Source organism: Mobula hypostoma, chromosome 3, assembly GCF_963921235.1.
Source record: "Mobula hypostoma chromosome 3, sMobHyp1.1, whole genome shotgun sequence".
Classification (NCBI taxonomy): domain Eukaryota; kingdom Metazoa; phylum Chordata; class Chondrichthyes; order Myliobatiformes; family Myliobatidae; genus Mobula; species Mobula hypostoma.
The window spans coordinates 154,745,979-154,766,137 of NC_086099.1; the positions used below are offsets into that span (position 1 = coordinate 154,745,979).

Genomic DNA, 20,159 nt, shown 5'->3' on the forward strand with positions numbered 1-20,159 from the left:
TATCTAAACTCCCACTGATATTTGCTATATTATATGCCCTCTCTGTTGCTTTTATGTTGTCTTTGACTTTCCTTGTCAGCCATGGTTGACTCATCCTCCTATTAGAATACTTTATCTTCTTTGGGATTTATCTATCCTGCACCTTCCAAATTGCTCCCAGAAACTCCAGCCAATGTTGTTCTTTTGTCAGCCATGCTGGTGTCCACTTCCAATCAAATTTGGCCGGCTTCTTTCTCATACCTCAATTAATTCAATTTACTCCACTGAAGTACTGACATAACTGAATTTAGCTTCTCCCTCTCAAACTGCAGGGTGAATTTTATCACATTATGATCACTGCCTCCCAGGAGTTCCATTACCTTAAGCTCCCTAATCAAATCTGGTTCATGACACAACACAAATCCAGAATTGCCTTTTCCCTAGTGGGCTCAACCACAAGCTGCTCTAAAAAGCCATCTTGTAGGCATTCTACAAATTCCCTCTCTTGAGATCCAGCACCATCCTGATTTACCCAATCTATCTGCATATTGAAATCCTCCATGACTATCATATCATTGCCCTCTTTATATGGCTTTTCTATCTCCCATTGTAATTTGAACCCACATCCTGGCTACCATTAGGAAGTCTGTATATCCATCAGGGTCTTTTTATCCTTGCATTTCCTTGATTCTACATACATATATACATATCATGATGCACACATTAGGATGCTTTTCATTGACTACAGCTCGGCATTCGATACTATCATCCACTGAAAACTAATCAATAAGCTTCAAGAACTAGGGCTCAAAACCTCCTTGTGCAAATGGATCCTCGATATCCTCACTTGCAGACCCCAGTCAGTTTGGATTGGCAAAAAGATCTGCTTCACAATCTCCATCAGCACAGGTACACCACAAGGCTGTGTGGTTAGCCCCCTGCTCTACTTGCTTTACACTTATGACTGTGAAGCACAACTCCAATGCAGTTTTTAACACCGCTGTTATTGACTGAATCAAAGGTGGTGATCAAACATCATATGGGAGGAAGATTAAAATCTGGCTGGGTGGTACACGCCAACATCCTCTCGCTCAATGTCAGCAAGACCAAGGAGCTGATTATTGACTTCAGGAGGTGAAAACCGGAGGTCCAAGAGCCAGTCCTCATCAGGGGTCAGAAGTGGTGAGGGTTTCCAATTTTAAATTCCTTGGTGTTATTTTAGAGGATCTGTCCTGGGTCCATCAGTGCCACTACGAAGAAAGCACGGCTGTGCCTATACTTAGAAATTTGCAAAGTTTTGGCATGTCACCTAAAACTTTAGCAAACCTCTATAGATGTGCAATGGAGAGTATATTGATGGGTTGCATCACCGGTCAATATACCCTCCACTGCAACAATGCAGGGAACATCAATGCCCTTGGAATAGAGATGCCTTCAAAAAGTGGTGGATACAGCACAGTCCATCACGGGTAAAACTCTCCCCACCTTTGAACACATCTACGTGGAACATTGTTGCAGGAAAGCAGCATCCATCATCAAGGACCCCCATCATCAAGGCCATGCCCTCTTCTTACTGCTGCCATCAGGAAGGAGTTACAGGAGCCTCAGACCCACTCCCTCAGGCTCAGGACTTGTTATTACCCCTCACCATCAAGCTCATGAAACAAAGGAGGTAACTTCCCATGCCCCATCACTGAACTGTTCCTATAACCTATGGGCTCACTTTCAAGACTCTTCATCTCACATTCTCAATATTTATTGCTTATTTATTGTTATTATTACAGTATTCCTTTGTTTCTTTCTTCCGTTTGCACAATTTGTTGTCTTATGCACATTGTTTGTTTGTTTGTCCTGTTGAGTGTCGTCTTTCATTAGTTCTATTGTGTTTCTTGTATTTATTATGAATGCCCACAAGAAAATGAATCTCTGGGAAGTATATAGTGAAATATACAGTATGTACTTTGATAATAAATTTACCTTGAACTTTGAACACCTTATGATCCTGTGTTACCTCTTCCTAAGGTTTTGATTTAATTTTTTACCAACCGAGCCACCCTACACAGTCTGCCTGCTTTTCGATACAATGTGCTTTCTTGGATGTTAAGCTTCCCACTATGATCTTCTTTCGGCCAAGACTCAGTGATGCCCACAATTTCATACCTGCAAATCTCTAAAGATCATCTTATTCTGTATACAGCATGCATTCAAATATTACACCTTCAGTCCTGTATTCATCTCCCTTTTCGATTTTGCCCCTATGTTACACTTCCTGTTGTTCCTCACAGTCTCACTACAAACCGTATCTCCAGTACTTGTATACCAACTGCCCCAACCTCAGCTCTATCAATCTGGTTTTCATCCCCCTGCCAAATTAGTTTAACCCTCATGAACAGTTCTAGCAAACCTGCCTGCAGGGATATTAGTCCCCTTTGAGTCTAGGTGTAATCCATCCTTTTTTACACACACCTTACTCTACCCAGAAGAGATCTCAGGAATCTGAAACCCTGCCCCCTGCACCAGTTCTTCAGCCATGGATTAATCTGCCAAATCATTCTGTTCTTACCCTCACTAGCACATTGCACAGGCAGTAATCAAGAGATTACTGCTCTTGAGGTCCTGCTTCTCAGCTTTCTACCTAACTCACTATATTCTCTCTTCAGGGCTTCATCCATTTTCCTACCAATGTCGTCTGTACCAATATGTATCACAACTTCGAGCTGTTCACCTCTTTTAGAATGCTGTGGACTGTTCTAGGACACCCCTGACTTTGGCACCTGAGAGGCAGCATACCATTTGGGTGTCTCGTTCGTGTCCAGAGAATCTCCTGTCTGTTTTCCCTAATTATGAAATCCCCTATCTCTATTGCACTCCTCTTTTCTCCCACCCCCTTCCGTGCCAGAGACCCGGTCGCTGGACCTTCTCCCTGGTGGGCCATTCCCCCGCCCCCCAGCAGTATTCAAAGTATATTTATTACTGACGGGATTGGCCTCAGGGGTACTCTAGGCTGCCTATTCCCTTTCCCTCTCCTGACTGTCACCCCGCTACCTGCCTCCTTCAAGTTAACGGTGACTACCTCTCCTATCTATCATCTCCGCACTCTCCCATATGAATGGAAGGTCATCCATCTGCAGCTCCAACTCCCTAAACATTGACCCTAAGAAGAAGTAACAAGAACAACAGCAGAACAAGCCCCATTCACTCACACACACTGACAGGTCAAAACAGGCTGCCTTCAGCCATATCAGATGGGCTGTTTGTATCGGAGAACTTATGAGTGTCATTAAGTTTTATGCCATTCGGCTTCAAAACTCATGGAAGTCTAAGCAGCTTCAGGAAAAGGAAAATCAGAATAAAAGCAATGCTAACATGCATCAGCTGTAAAATATATCTTTTGCAAATAAGCTAAAACTATCTAGCAGTTTGAAGTGCTAAATATATATCGCAAGATTTATGCTCACTAAATTGATGGCAAGATAATAAAGAGGAAATGATAGGTCTGGTTTCTTCCACATTACTATTTACTCAGTCTGGATTGCTGAATAAATTCACTATTTACATACTTCATCAGGTAGAGTGAATTAATAGCACAGAAATTATTTATTTCTGAAATCAGGAAACCATATTACTAGTACTGCATGTGCTTCACAACAAATTTTTTATTAATAATACTCACCTACCTATTTGCCATTCTGATCTGTACGCATCTGTTTTCATCTTCCCAGGTCGAACTATTATATTCACGACTCATCATTTAGATGAAGCTGACATCCTGAGTGATCGAATCGTCATTCTAGAAGGTGGTCAGTTGAAATGCTGTGGTTCCCCTACTTACTTAAAGGAACAGTATGGACACGGTTATAGCCTCATCATGTCAAAAAAGGTCATGATTCTGAGCTTGTGATGTATATGCATAACATAAGCTGAATGATCTTGATGCCATAAATCGTGGTATTATTAAAAGATTATGCTGCTGTTAGGTTTTGAATTTCAAACTTTAAAACTTGTAATTTTCCTTGCTTGAAGAACTTAGTTGGGGAGCAGAGCAAATGGAAAACACTTGCCATTTTAACCCCTCGCTTCTCTATCATAGTCTAGATCTAACCACCACAAAAACCTGGCCAGAGTAACATGAAGCATGGGTCAATAGTAAGAAATTACATAATGTGGAATAGTGAGGTGAATTTTTTTCTGGAATAAAGTCAGAATACTTTCAAAATATCAACAATTTTACGTAACTAGGCCTCTTCCTGTCTTGGAGTCTTCATGTACAGATTCCATAAGTGTGATGATGCTTGTTTATGAGAAATGTGCAGGGTTAAAATAATTATAGCATCTGACTGATTATACAATCAATTCCAAATTGTTATTCAGGACTCACACTTCCCCCCGGTGGGCTCTCTTTCAAGTACCAATTTCAAATGAGTGTAGAGTACTTACAGGTTCAAGTGCTTCAGTTACATTATGGATTGACTCTCTAAATAACTGATGGAACCTTAATGAGAGCTGCTCACAGCACTCATTAAACAGGGAGATGAGTTAATATTCCTTTAACTGCTGTAATTTATTGAATAGGGAGAATATTATGTTATGGTAAAGCACACTGTAATAGAAGGAACTTTTATATTCAATAGCCAATTACAATAGTCAGTAGGTCTCCATCTACACTTCAATTAACTTCACTGGAAAACAGTAATAGAAATCAAATAAATGGATAATGAAATATATTTGATTTTATTTATTCATATTTATTTCATCTGTTTAATTTTAATATATATTATTAAAAACTGTACTTGTGTATCACTGTTGCTATGGACTACTTCTTTATTACTTATTATAAAGTAAATATATTTGAAAGTGTATAAGCTGGAGGTCCTACACCAATATCTATTAGCAGTGTATAACACTCTTTGCTAAAAGGTGTACTCAGAAATTCACTAATTGAATGGATAAAAATTAAAATAGTATCAATAAGTGTCATTTGTGTTTGAGCAAGTTTTAGTCTTTCATGTAGGAACTAGTTACAAATCATTAGGTTATCAATAGCTTCAGCAATCTCTCAGCAAGAGTTTAATGTGCTGCTAAATCATTTTGTTCATGGAAGTATGATTATTGAAAATAATTTAGATGGTTTGGCTTACAAGTTGACAATCAAAGGTTTGCATTAGTAACTTTTGTTACTCTTATTTTATCAGCCTTCTGCAGAAGGATCTGATGAGTCATGCGACGTTGGCCTTGTGACTTCCCTGGTAAAGGAACATATTCCCCAGGCCTTTTTGAAAGAAAATGCCTTTGGAGAATTGACATACATTATTCCCTCTGCTGAAGATAAGACTGCTTTTGAGAAATTGTTGCATGCTCTGGACGAAAATATGGAAAAACTATATCTGAACAGCTATAGCATCTCTGATACTACACTGGAAGAGGTAGGGCTTCTATTAATCACATTAGCATTAATGATGTTGAAAGGCATTTAACTGAAGTTCCAAGTTGATCTTGAATAGCTCAAAACTCAAAAATAATTTATTGCATTTCGTTCCAATAATTTGAAGACAAATTAAGAGGAGCATTGAAAATGAGGCAGCTTGGCAACTCAATGATAAATTGAGATAGAGTGTAAATTGAAGAAAAAAGACAAGCGGAGTTTGATGAGTGTGTAGTCCTACACTTAACCAGGACATGAGTGTTTAATGGTTTTGAAGCAACTCAGGGTAAAGCTGTGTAAATGACACCTTTTATCTGAAATCTTTGAGGATTTTATTTTATACATGGACTCAACAAGTTCAATGAAATCCAGTGGATTTCTACTATCGTGTGGACTTAAAACACCTCACTTTAAATAAACTTAGACAGCATTAAAGAAGTACAGTATTTCATATCAGTGAATGTGTGGAGTGGCTTTCCTGAAAGATTGGTTTGAGACTATGTTGGATTAACTTTATAAGAGAGTATTGCAAGACAATTTCGGTCATCAAATACGCTAACACTTTTCAACTAAAGTGTTTTTACTAATTATTTTTTGACCAATTGTAAATGAACAAAGTAATTATGTTTTGAAGCTAATAGTTTTTCTTCTTTTATTCTACCATTGGATGACTATTTTCTGAATTCCCACAGCATGTGGAAATGGGGTAGGAGAGACAGAACTATCAAGCAATAGTCTCCCAATACTCTGGTCTAATTTTGGGAGATTGACAAGATTGGCTTCAAAGTACAATTACTGCTGCAGTGAAGGAAATTAAAATGGCCTAATTGAGAGCAAAGCTCTGCAACTTAAAATACAAATATATTTGTTTCCTTACTTTTCCAGTTCTGATGAAAGGTCACTGAGTTGAAATGTTAAATCTGACCCTTCCTCTACTGATACCTGTGTGACTTTCTGAATAATTTCAACATTTTCTTTTCTTTGTGATCAAATCTTGATCCCAAAATAGGGAATTAAAGATTAGATAATCTGCTTTAATGATTTAGATTGAAAAGTAATTGTTGGGAGGGATAGAGGGAAAACTATCAGATTCATTGAATTTTACCATGTTTTTTGTTAAACTCCTTTGTGGGTAGACTGGATGTCAATTTTTATTTCTCTTTCAGTAATCAACATCTCCACAAGTCCTTGTTGTAAGACTTGAACATAGCTTTCCAACTTAAAGCTATCGTTGCCAATGGCTGAAGCATAAGGATAGTCTTAACACAAATAGGTTTTTAACTTTGAGTCTGATTAATGAGCTTTTTAAAAGTTGCTTCACTGGGCTGTGATTTTTTTTTGTTCCTGGTGATCTTATTTACACACATGATATGTGTTCATATAATAAAATTCTACTTTCCCCCATTGGCCTCACCTTTGACTTTGATCTTCCTCGACCCCTGAAGTGACGGACAGGCAATTGCTATTAGTTCTCTGTTCTTGTTACATTTTGTTATCCATTGCCTCTGCCTTGCCATGGAGTCAAACAGCACAGAAACAAGCCCTTTAGCCCACCACGTCTACTATGAAAATCAAATATCCATCTGTCCTAATGCCATTTACCAGCATTCTGTCCAGCACTCATAAAGCGGAGTCATAGAAAAGTCAAGCACAGAAACAGGCCTTTTGGCCCATCTAGTCCATGCCAAGCCATTTAAACTGCTTACAAGCATCAACCTGCTCCGGGCCTCATTGCCCACCATATCCCTAACATCCATGTACTTATCCAAACTTCTCTTAAATGTTGAATTGAGCTCATATGCACTGCTTGCGCTGGCAGCTCGTTCCACACTCTCACGACCCTCTGAGTGAAGAAGTTTCCCCTCATGTTCCCCTTAAACATTTCATCTTTCACCCTTAACCCATGACCTCCAGTTGCAGCCCCATCCAACCTCAGTGGAGAAAGCTTGCTTGCGTTTACTCTATCTATACCCATCATAATTTTGGCCACCTCTATCAAATCTCCTCTCAGTATTCTACATTCCAAAGAGTAAAGTCCTAACCTGTTCAATCTTTCCATATAACTCAGGTCATCCAGATCTGACAACCTCTTTGTAAATTTTCGCTGTACTCTTTCAAACTTACTTACATCTTTCCTGTACATAGGTGACCAAAACTGCACACTATATTTTGCAACTCACACGCTCACCCGGTATTTGACTGCATTCTGACACATCTGTTCATTTCTAAGAAAGCGCTGGTTTCTGATATATATAAATTGCTGAAAGCGTGTGGTTGAGAGCTCAGTGAAGTAGAAAATGCTTTATTCCATAATGGCAGTGTCACTACACCAATGGTAATTCAGACCACATTGCCAGCAGATTACAGTTTGAAGAAGGTCATTTAATAATCTCACTTTAGCACACTGACTGTGTTCCATGTATAGTAAATGTGATAATACAACTCTTAATCTTTGTAGTTGCCATACAACATTGAATGTAACAATTTAAAATTTAAATTAATTACATTTATGAGTATCTACAAGGCATCTTTTCTGTTTATATTTCCTCAGGTGTTCATGATGTTGATGCAGGATGAAGAACATTCTGAAAAACGTGACAATCAGGATGGAGAGTCTCTCAAATCTGAGAGCACCACTTTTCCTGAGAATGACTGTGAGTCATTTAGCTGATTTTGTTTAAAATCATTAGCATTCAGAGCATCTCATTCGCTTTAAAGTTATGGTGCCAGCTTTAACATATCAGAATGAAATAAGTCAGTCTGTGACCTCATAGTGAGCATATACTGGGGTCTGTTTTCATGTGATTTCTTTGATCATCATTGAGGACAGTTAGAAAGAGCTTGCCCAATCAAAAGGGTGCAAGGCCCGAAGGAGTTTTATTTCCAGGTCCATCAGTATTCTATCCGAAGGCTGCTTTCAGCTGACTGCTCCTGATCACACAAAAATAGCTTAAAACCTTCCTTCAGAGTTTTGAGTAGTAGAGCATGCATTATCCTGGACACATGAAAATTAATCGGAGACCCTATTGATCTTGCTCAATCACAATAGTTTTCGAGACCCAGCCTGCTTTCAGCAGCAGCAAGACTCTCGTTTTCAAAGACTCCACTGAAGTGACTCTGAATTGAGTCTCAGTTGCACAGGTAGCAAAAACTTTTGTTTCAGAGCTTCAGTGACCCTAGTTGAACCCTGACCTCCAGTGCTGTTTTTATGGTCTTTCGAAATTGTCCCGATGACCATGTGGGTTTCCAATGGACGTTCCAGCTTCTTCCCATTTCTCAAAAATGTGTAGGTTGATAGGTAAATTAGCCGCTGTAAATCACTCCTAGTGTGTAGATGAGTATTAGGATCTGGAGTTAGTTGATGGGAATTTGGGGACAATAAGGAAGTTTATGTCATTAATGACATGTAAAAATGCATGGTTGACAGTAGGTGCAGTCTTAATGGGCCAAAGGGCCTGTTTCTGTGCAGAATCTCATTATGATCCAGCAGTAAGAAGGAGGTGCTACTATTAATCACATTATTGCCAACAAGGGTGCTGGAATTGGCTTTTGTATGTGGAGCCTAGAAACATTTAAGCCTACTCTGAGGATTTGTTGTCAACTAGACAATTAACTGCATTTCAGATGGTAAGTCTGCAGCATGTAAATACAAAACAAAGTTGAAAAGCAAATTAAACAGTTTTAAGAGGCTTGCTGCAGATAAGCTTGGAGAAATTTAATTCAAATATAATTTTGCGTAAGTTGTGTATTCATGCTGGAAAAATCAATCCACTTTTATATATTTACAGTAATAGTCGCCAAGGTCACACTTTACCTGGATCCATTTATCCTCCTTTTCTGCAATGGCATATCTACTCTGTTCATTAATTTTATATTAGTCTTTTTCAAATTGCTGACTCTGGTGGTGCATGCTACAGGGCCTTCAACACACTGTGTGAAAAATGTTCCTCTTCTTCCAGAATTTTTAGTATTTAATCTCATACTCATTTGACGTTCTTTAGAAAAAAAACCTTACTTGTTCTTACAATTCTTCAGTTTAACCCTTTACTTTTTTATTGGTTTCTTTTCCTGATTCAATATTTCTCCCTGAAAACAATTGTGAGATGCTGCACTGTATGTGAGAAGATTACAATCGAGATTGATGGATTTGTTGACTTGGAAGAGCAAATCTGCAGAGAGATAGCAGGCAACTGCAGGAAACAAAGTTGTGGTGGTAGGGGATTTTAATTTTCCATACATTGATTGGGACTCCCATACTGTTAGGGGTCTAGATGGTTTAGAGTTTGTAAAATGTATTCAGGAAAGTTTTCTAAATCAATATATAGAGGGACCAACTAGAGGGGATGCAATATTGGATCTCCTGTTAGGTAACGAATTAGGACAAGTGACAGAAGTCTGTGTAGGGGAGCACTTTGGTTCCAGTGATCATAACACCATTAGTTTCAATTTGATCATGGACAAGGATAGATCTGGTCCTAGGGTTGAGGTTCTGAACTGGAAGAAGGCCAAATTTGAAGAAATGAGAAAGGATCTAAAAAGCGTGGATTGGGACAGGTTGTTCTCTGGCAAAGGTGTGATTGGTAGGTGGGAAGCCTTCAAAGGAGAAATTTTGAGAGTGCAGAGTTTGTATGTTCCTGTCAGGATTAAAGGCAAATTGAATAGGAATAAGGAACCTTGGTTCTCAAGGGATATTGCAACTCTGATAAAGAAGAAGAGGGAGTTGTATGAAATGTATAGGAAACAGGGGGTAAATCAGGTGCTTGAGGAGTATAAGAAGTGCAAGAAAATACTTAAGAAAGAAATCAGGAGGGCTAAAAGAAGACATGAGGTTGCCTTGGCAGTCAAAGTGAAGGATAATCCAAAGAGCTTTTACAGGTATATTAAGAGCAAAAGGATTGTAAGGGATAAAATTGGTCCTCTTGAAGATCAGAGTGGTCGGCTTTGTGCGGAACCAAAGGAAATGGGGGAGATCTTAAATAGGTTTTTTGCATCTGTATTTACTAAGGAAGCTGGCATGAAATCTATGGAATTGAGGGAATCAAGTAGTGAGACCATGGAAACTGTACAGATTAAAAAGGAGGAGGTGCTTGCTGTCTTGAGGAAAATTAAAGTGGATAAATCCCCGGGACCTGACAGAGTGTTCCCTCAGACCTTGAAGGAGACTAGTGTTGAAATTGCGGGGGCCCTGGCAGAAATATTTAAAATGTCGCTGTCTACGGGTGAAGTGCCGGAGGATTGGAGAGTGGCTCATGTTGTTCCGTTGTTTAAAAAAGGATCGAAAAGTAATCCGGGAAATTATAGGCCGGTGAGTTTAACGTCAGTAGTAGGTAAGTTATTGGAGGGAGTACTAAGAGACAGAATCTACAAGCATTTGGATAGACAGGGGCTTATTAGGGAGAGTCAACATGGCTTTGTGCGTGGTAGGTCATGTTTGACCAATCTGTTGGAGTTTTTTGAGGAGGTTACCAGGAAAGTTAATGAAGGGAAGGCAGTGGATATTGTCTACATGGACTTCAGTAAGGCCTTTGACAAGGTCCCGCGAGGGAGGTTAGTTAGGAAAATTCAGTCGCTAGGTATACATGGAGAGGTGGTAAATTGGATTAGACATTGGCTCGATGGAAGAAACCAGAGAGTGGTGGTAGAGAACTGCTTCTCTGAGTGGAGGCCTGTGACTAGTGTGTGCCACAGGGATCAGTGCTGGGTCCATTGTTATTTGTCATCTATATCAATGATCTGGATGATAATGTGGTAAATTGGATCAGCAAGTTTGCTGATGATACAAAGATTGGAGGTGTAGTAGACAGTGAGGAAGGTTTCAGAGCCTGCAGAGGAACTTGGACCATCTGGAAAAATGGGCTGAAAAATGGCAGATGGAGTTTAATACTGACAAGTGTGAGGTATTGCACGTTGGAAGGACAAACCAACGTAGAACATACAGGGTTAATGGTAAGGCACTGAGGAGTGCAGTGGAACAGAGGGATCTGGGAATACAGATACAAAATTCCCTTAAAGTGTCGTCACAAGTAGATAGGGTCATAAAGAGAGCTTTTGGTACATTGGCCTTCATTAATCGAAGTATTGAGTATAAGAGCTGGAATGTTATGATGAGATTGTATAAGGCATTGGTGAGGCCAGATCTGGAGTATTGTGTTCAGTTTTGGTCACCAAATTACAGGAAGGATATAAATAAGGTTGAAAGAGTGCAGAGAAGGTTTACAAGGATGTTGCCGGGACTTGAGAAACTCAGTTACAGAGAAAGGTTGAATAGGTTAGGACTTTATTCCCTGCAGCGTAGAAGAATGAGGGGAGATTTGATAGAGGTATATAAAATTATGATGGGTATAGATAGAGTGAATGCAAGCAGGCTTTTTCCACTGAGGCAAGGGCAGAAAAAAACCAGAGGACATGGGTTAAGGGTGAGGGGGGAAAAGTTTAAAGGGAACATTAGGGGGGGGCTTCTTCACACAGAGAGTGGTGGAAGTATGGAATGAGCTGCCAGACGAGGTGGTAAATGCGGGTTCTTTTGTAACATTTAAGAATAAATTGAACAGATACATGGATGGGAGGTGTATGGAGGGATATGGTCCGTGTGCAGGTCAGTGGGACTAGGCAGAAAATGGTTCGGCACAGCCAAGAAGGGCCAAAAGGCCTGTTTCTGTGCTGTAGTTTCTATGGTTTTCTATGGAATTATGGAAAACAGTGTTACGAGGATATTGTTTTCCTTGTCTGATCCTATTCCCAGTGCACATGGTTCCACTGCTCAAACTCATCCCTTACTGAGCACTAATTGGCAGCAATGTGGCAACCTTGCTCCATCATAGAGATCAACCGTAATCTAATAAGACTTTGGCATAGGCTCTAGGGGAAGTACCACTGTTCCTAAGTTTCTTTGTTCGAGACAGCTAAAGATTGGCTTTTGCAGAAAATGGATATATCTCACTGTGATGAACTCAGTAGGTGTCATTATAAGGCTGTGTGCAAATACTGAGCAATAATGTTTCCTTCTTTGGTCCAGAATCTTAACTTGGTCAAGTTGGGGCTGGTCAACCCTACTCTAACCCTGTGTGACAATCTTCAATTGGTAACAATAAACCAAGGTTGGCAAAAACTAAATAAATATAGTTAAGTTTCACACTATTTCTAGCATGAAAATCTCATTATTTGGGGTGTAATTGTGCAATTTGTAATTGCAAGGAGCAGTTTCTGCCAGTTATTTGTCAATTACTGACTGTGGGGAAAATTGTATTTGATTGGATGGCTAAACTTGTCAATTTCAAATTCCTAATAGTCCTGTTTATCATACAACCCCTGACCACCCTCAGTGTTTTCATCCTTCACTTATCTCACCAGAGTTTGTAAGATTTTTTTTCACGTTAAGTGGCAACTTGCCCCAGGGCTATAACAGCCATTGTGGCTTGACTTGGTCATTCCTCCAATGATTTGTGAGACGAAATTATATAGTACTTGCTTTCAAGACATTTGACAGTTGGGAACATTTAGTAGAGAAAACTCTATAGCAAGTTATTTGTTATATATTATTTCTGGCCTCTCTTTTGACCTTAAGAGGATAGTTGGCACCTCAATGTACCGGGGTCCTCAACTTTTCACTTGATAATACCCAGCGATATTTGGCTCCGTCATAGTTCCACCAACTCTCATATTCTCCATCCCTTCTTTTCATTGTGCACGGCACCGTTGCCACTCTTTCAGCCACTCCTGGGGTTCTGAAATTTTTGTTGAGCACTTATGTTATCTCTAATCTTCCTTACTGCTGACTTTTGTAGTCCACTGCATTAATAAGACCATAAGATATAGGAGCAGAATTAGGCCATTTGGTCCATCAATTCTGTTCCACCATTTCATCATGGCTGATCCATTTTTCCTCTCAGCCCCAATCTCCTGCCTCTCCCCCTCCCCCATTCCCTTCATGCCCTGACCAATCAAGAATCTATCAACCTCTGCCTTTAATATACATAAAGACTTGGCCTCCACAGCTGCCTGTGTCAATGAATTCCGCATATTTACCACTCTGGCAAAAGAAATTCTTCCTGATCTCAGTTTTAAAAGGACGCCACTCTATTCTGAAGCTGCACCCTCGGTTCTTAGACACTCCCGCCATAGAAAGCTTCCTCTCCATATCAACTTTATCAAGGCCTTCCACCTTTCGATAGGCTTCAACTTGGTCACCCCTTATTCTTCTGAATTCTGGTGAATACAGGCCCAGAGCCATCAAACGATGTTCAAATGACAAGTTGTTTAATCTTGAAATCATTCTTGTGAACCTCCTTTGAACACTTTCCAGTTTCAGCACATCCGTTCTAAGGGGCCCAAACCTGCTCATAATACTCCAAGTGAGGCCTCACCAGTGCTTTATAAAGTTTCACCATTACATCCTTAATAGAAAGTAACTGTTATTTTTTTCCACAACTTTGTCTCACTGTCATATCTCAGCAATAATTTTGAATAACTTTTCATCCCACAAATTAGGTATGCCCTTATTTATTACATATATTGATACTTAAGATACTTTTTTTTCTTCTTACACAAAGCTGATGCACTTGCTGAAGATCCACGGGTGACTGGTATAAGGCTGGCTTTTACACAGATGGCAGCTGTGTTGATTAAACGCTTTCATCACACCCGGAGAGACTGGAAAGGAGCCATCGCCAACCTGCTGCTTCCCGTTCTCTTTGTCATTTTAGCAATGGCGCTCTTCAGCGTGAGGCCAATATCTTCTGAATACCCTTCACTTAGAATGTCACCTGATTTATATAAGGATTCAGATGCTACCTTCTTCAGGTAAAGTGGCCAAAAAATTTGCTAATAAGATTACCCCAGTTGTGGGTATGAGGAAGTGCAAAACCAACCTTGTGTTCAATGAATATGGTGTCACTTCTGAGTGTGCAAAAATGTTTGAGGGATTTGTTTCCTGTGCCCTCAGTGATTAGGTAAACAACTTCATCTTCTGTTCGTAATAAAAACACATGAAAACGCTGAGAACATTTCTTGGCACTGTTGCCATGAGAAATGAGGTTGCCTGATTAGTTTTTAAAGATGGGTTTTAGTAAGGACAATACACTGGTGTTGCAAACAGCTGTATTTAGGTTCATCGACATGCTTGTGGACAATGGAATTAGAATCATTTAATAAATATGAAAATGGGAAATATTAATGTACTAATCTTATCAAGATGGATTTCATTTATAAAGTTATTTCTGTACTATAACACAATATTTCATTAACCCAGCATAATGATGGAATATACCTGTTTATAATATCTGAGCTGACTTTAATCATATTTCAATTCAATAGATTTCAATAGGTACATTTAATGTCAGAGAAATGTGTACAATATACATCCTGAAATTCTTTAGGATTCATAGCCCCGTATGTGTGTGAGGAATCCCTCTTGGGCTCTTAACTTTTCTAAGATTCTTCAGTAAGTTGGAAGTTGAGCAAGCATTTTTGAAGCTGGCCATCCTACCTCTCCACTCTCAGTCCTGATGCTGTTTCAACTCAAAACATCAATAGATTCTTTCCTCCCACAGATGCTGCTTGACCCACTGGGTTCTTCCAGCAGGTTATGTGGTACAATCCACATTCCACGTGCTAATCTCAACAAATCCCGGAAAGAATTGCTCTGACTTCTTTCCACATTTGGAAATATTGACAAACACATTGCATTTTAGATTGTTTCGTTCCTGAAATACTGATGTGCATGAGATACAAAGAACTGCAGTTGTATTTGCTGTAAAGAGTACATGCTGAACAGACAATATTTTGAAAGAAGCAACCTCTGAGCCAGCCACAAGGCACATGCTAAAATTGAGAGCTTTATTTTGCAGTTTATTTTAAAGGGACCATTTTTATCTCCCTCTCGTTCAAGATGCTTTGTAATAGATTGCTATTAACGCGTATACAAGACTGTCCTAATATCATCTGGGAGGGGATGATTTGGTCAACTATTATCATACATTTGGGACTATATGTATAAATTGTCCATTTACTATAATTAATGCTAAATTGGGCTTTTATTTTAGTTTATTTTCATTTTATTTACTTACTGTCCGTTACGCTGCTGGCAGCAATGAAGTCCTTTAACTCTAGCACTGTTCAGGGCTTCCTTCATCATACCAGTGGCTTCCTCTTGGTTTTCACTACTGTCAGTCATGCAAGTCCCGGGTAGAGACTCAGCAATACCATCATTCAGATGTAGAAGGACCCTTCATTGTTGTTTCCATAACAATTTTGTTTACCAGTCAGGGTTGTTAACCCTGAGCTGAATCCCAGAACATGGAGGACTGGAGGACCACTTTTAGTCTGGCCTCCACCCTTTGAAGATTTGGCATGGATGACCCTACCAAGAGCCAATGCACAGAGCCCTGACTCCAGCCAATGGAGCCCTCCAGGTCATTGAGGCACTCAAGCCTCCAAACCCAATTAACAAGATGTTGTCCTCTTGGAGGTGATTTTATTTCAATGTAGCATTTCATCCCTTTCCCCATGCTTAGTCAGGGCCCACAAGTACTCGAAAGTGACATGTAAGCATAACAAAAGTGAGATATGAATACTGATAACTTTTTGTGTGGACAATTTATTATGACAGTGAAATGTGCATTGTGGAATGTGGAGGGTTTGCATCATGCACCAAACAGTCCTGCTCACCAAACCAAGTTTGATGTTCTGAGGAAGGGTCATGACTGAAAACGCAAGCTGTTTCTCTTTCCAGCCTTGCTGCCTGCCTGGCCGATTTCTGCCATCAGTGAAAATAGAAGCAGAAGCTGCTGAAATACTATTGTTTTTGGTCTAAGATCCTTCATCAGAACCATTACTTAAATATTTCTAATGCTAGTGTTAGGAGTTTATTCTTAAGAAATAGCTTTTTAATGACAATTGATGCCTTTGATGTTTGTCTACTTAGATATAATTGTGCTTCTAAAGAAATTATATCTCGCTGAAGTGTTCATGAAACAATTCAAGACCCATATTTCACCCACAAATATTCCTTGGATCAGTCATCCAACTGCCTTATTTACAGTGCTTCTTCACAGAGTGTTTGATTTAATTAATTCTGGAGCTAGAACTGATTAATTCCTGAAGTTTTGTTAGGAATTAAATGGAATGCTTGTGCTATTGCTCACCAATGAGTAGAAATGTTATTTTCAAGAGATGGTGATTGTTATCAGCTAATTTGCATTATGTTGTTTCCTTATTGTTGAATTTCCTCTTTGAAAAGTTTTGCCTTTAGTTTTTAGAATTTTATATATTCATAAATTCTTACAGGCGACCAGGTAGATGTGTGAACAATTAACAGGTTAAAACTAAGTGGGCAAAGATAGGGATGACCAAATATGAGATAGATGTGAAAGGAAAGAAAGGAACACAGTGATTATTTTTAATTTACTTGTGTGAAATCCTGTTGTACATAGATAGTCTTTGATTGGCATGGACTTTTAAGAAAGAGCACAACCTTGTCTAGACCTTTCCAATGGAAATCAGGTGGTTCTGTTAATGTTTTTATTGTCATTTATATTGGTTATTTTCCAATTGCTGAGGCATCTCTGTCTCAGTTATCTTTTAGTCACCTCCCTGATTGTAGTATGTTTATATATTATGTAAAAGTACTGTATAATCATAGGGTGCTGTGGCATCTTTATTTAACGCGGCAATGAAACTTCTTTTGTGTGAGAATCAGAATAAATATGCCTATTGAATCCCAGCAGTATTTAAGATCCATTCTAGGATATGTACAGTTGTGAGAATGAGGGGAGCAAAGATCTGAACACAGAGAAACAAAATCAGTTCTGCTCCCCTAAGAGAAATAACTCTCACCTCTTGGACACTGTGAAAATGAGTTAGCTGTAGGGGGGGAGAAAAAGGCCAAAAACATGTCCGGAAGGCCTTGATCTGCTGGAAAAATCCATATTACATGAACGCCGAAGGTCAGATCAGAGAGATGGAGAAAACCCCCTGATATCTGCCTTTGCTTGCTGTGCAGCTCTACTTAGTATTAAATTTGCAACACCCATTTTTTTTTAAGTAAAGTGAAAACAAGGAAGACAGTTTAAATTTGCAATTAGTGGAATAACCTGAGAGTAAAAGTGCAAGCACACAGGAAGCTTGGGCGTTGTGAGTAGCTAACTTGTTTAAACAGCACTGCTGATTTTTCTGGTCCAAGCAATGCATTACATTCTTGGCATGCAAAAGGGTTAAGTAAGAGGAGAGTAGAGAGGTAAAAACTAATGTAAAAGGTAGTGTTCTAACTGCAAACATAAGTAAGTAATGAATGGCATTTTGTTGCAGCTGACTGCAAACACCAGCCACTAATCATGGAAGTAATTCAATTTTAGATGTCTCATTTCAAGTGTTTTGTACTGTGGTTAATGGTTAGTTTAACTAATACTTCTATTTTATTTTGGTTGTTAGATTTTAATGTGGGGATGGTTATTATAACAGAAATGTGTGACATTAGTTGCCCATTTTAACAAATTGGGTGAATCTTATACAGTACATTTAAAATAATTTCCACAGATTATTAGGTCAACATTTTGAAAATCCTTATTTCCTTCTACTTTTGGCAACCTTAGTAATCCTGCGTATTTTCTTTTTCCATGACTAACCCTGATTTTTCTTGCTCTGTATAGTTCCGATAAAGTGGAATTTCAAAACCTCACTTCAATGTTGCTGAAGTCATTAAAAATAAATGAAACCTGCATTGACCAAGACTCTGATCGGTAAGTTAGCACTGTTTGTCAATGTTTAGTTATGTTAAGCTCGTCTTCACTCAAGAGTGAGATGCCTGGAAGTGGTACTCCTTTCACTTGGGTCATAAATATACAGAATGAGTAATTTTGAACACCAACAATGGTTGGGATTTGGATCAGTTCCAAAGTTTAAAGAATCATATATCTGAACCCATCACGCATCTGGTTTTTACAGGAGGTGAAATGAGGAAGTTGAGCAACCAACCAGGTTGTAGGAGCTGGGTCTACCATGAAAATATTTGAAAGAGTGTGACTGCTTTGGGTTTTATACATTTTCTAGCTTCAACATTGGCCATGCAGGAACCAATCCAGCCAAAATAGTTTAAGACTGTGGCTACACCCAACTCTGCTTATGAACCATAAAGAGCAGATTTCTCCTCACCCTTGCCCACTGCCCCTACCAGAAGGCCCTCCAAAGCCAACAGCATGATTCTACTACTCTGGTGATGTGATATAGGAAATACAGGTGCTGATTCGGATATTATGCATCACCACTGACATTTCTAAATGTTGTCTTTTCCAGCATTGTACAACTCAAAATCTGAATTTGCCACAAATGAAGTATCATAATGACCATTTCCTGATCATTTTATGAGATTTCAACAATTTAACCATACATGTCCTTGTTCCCTTGATGAGATCACCACATATTTCATCGAATGACATAATTTCTTATGCAACTTACTTTTTAGAGCGTTTGGGGAAAACTGCACTCTTTACTTAAGAAAAACCATGATGGGAAACCCCAGGCCAATCATATTTAGCTATTTCAAGCAGCACTGAATTAGATTCTCTTCGTATAAGTCCCTTTCTTACCTTTGATTCTTTGGACATGCCCAATGGGGAAACACCGCACTTTCTAATCTTGCTTCCAATATTCTCCCAGGTGTTGATGTAATGCCCACCTTCCCTCCCAACATGTCCTTCCCCCAACTAGTCTCCAGGCCTCTGGTGGCCAATGTTTCCCAATGTCCTCCTTCCTCTTTGCCATTTGTTCTGAACCACTGAAGGTTAGATTCTGAACCTTCAGTTCTCTGACTCACTGAGGTGACACCCATCACTTTCAACTCTAGTTGCTTGATTGGCTTAGGTGCTTGGTCCAGCAATAACCTGCGTTTTTGATAGAAGTGTAATCTCTAAATCTGCATCACCTGTTCCCCTCTGTCCATCCTGGCCTCTTTCTTTCTAAAGGACACCCTTCCCCTACCAACAATTTATTTTGGTTGACCTTCAATTGCCAGTTCACTCTTACAACTGAAGCCCAGACCAGGCATTATTGGGTCTACGACTCTTGAGTTGGTTTACGAAAGCCACAAGTACAAGCTCACAAAAATGACAGCATTCCTTTTAAAATAAGATTCTTCTCTCCTGATATTTGCCACATATGAGACGTTGTTGCTTACTGCTACGTTGAAGAAGTCAATGTAAACTCAACCAACAAATTGGGACACATTTCATTTTTGATTGGATATTCTGGGGTGGGGGAGAAGAACTGGCTGTTATAGTTGTCCACCAAAACTGCAGGTATTCATAAATGGCACACATGCCCTTACAGGCACTTACTTGTATACTTCCTTTCGTTGTTGTCTGTGAACAAGGAAGCTGTCTCCCATGTAGCCTGTGCAGGTTTCTCTGCCCGCTACAGCAATTTTGGCACTTCCATCACTTTTTTTTGCCAGCTTTCATCAGCAGTGAAGGAGTGCTTTTCCTGTTGTGGTGTGATCCTTTAACGACTCCATTCTGAGGTCAAATCTGAGAGGAGAGGTGAGCTCATGGAAGATATTTGATCACCAAAACCCATTCTTAAAGCAGGGTAACACAAGGGAACCCACCAACACTGTTTCAAAACTGAATATAATGTACAATTTTTTGAGCATTTTAAAATAACATGAAGGAGATTACGAGCACTGTTTGAAAGCCAGAGCAGCATTGCAATGAATAATAGACTTAAGTTTTCAAGGCTTTGTAGAGTGTGCAAGAGAGATATACCAGAA

General features: G+C 39.3%; 1 protein-coding gene across 2 annotated transcripts in view; it reads left to right on the plus strand.

Moving 5' to 3' along the window:
• LOC134344338 (ATP-binding cassette sub-family A member 13-like) overlaps positions 1–20,159 on the plus strand; it is a 219,322-nt gene that overhangs the window by 151,696 nt on the left and 47,467 nt on the right. For both annotated transcript variants that reach the window (XM_063043940.1, XM_063043941.1), the window contains exons 41-45: positions 3,702–3,859; positions 5,172–5,402; positions 7,953–8,055; positions 13,951–14,200; positions 18,046–18,135. In XM_063043940.1, the coding sequence (XP_062900010.1) occupies positions 3,702–3,859; positions 5,172–5,402; positions 7,953–8,055; positions 13,951–14,200; positions 18,046–18,135 (832 nt within the window). The remainder of the gene's footprint in view (positions 1–3,701; positions 3,860–5,171; positions 5,403–7,952; positions 8,056–13,950; positions 14,201–18,045; positions 18,136–20,159) is intronic.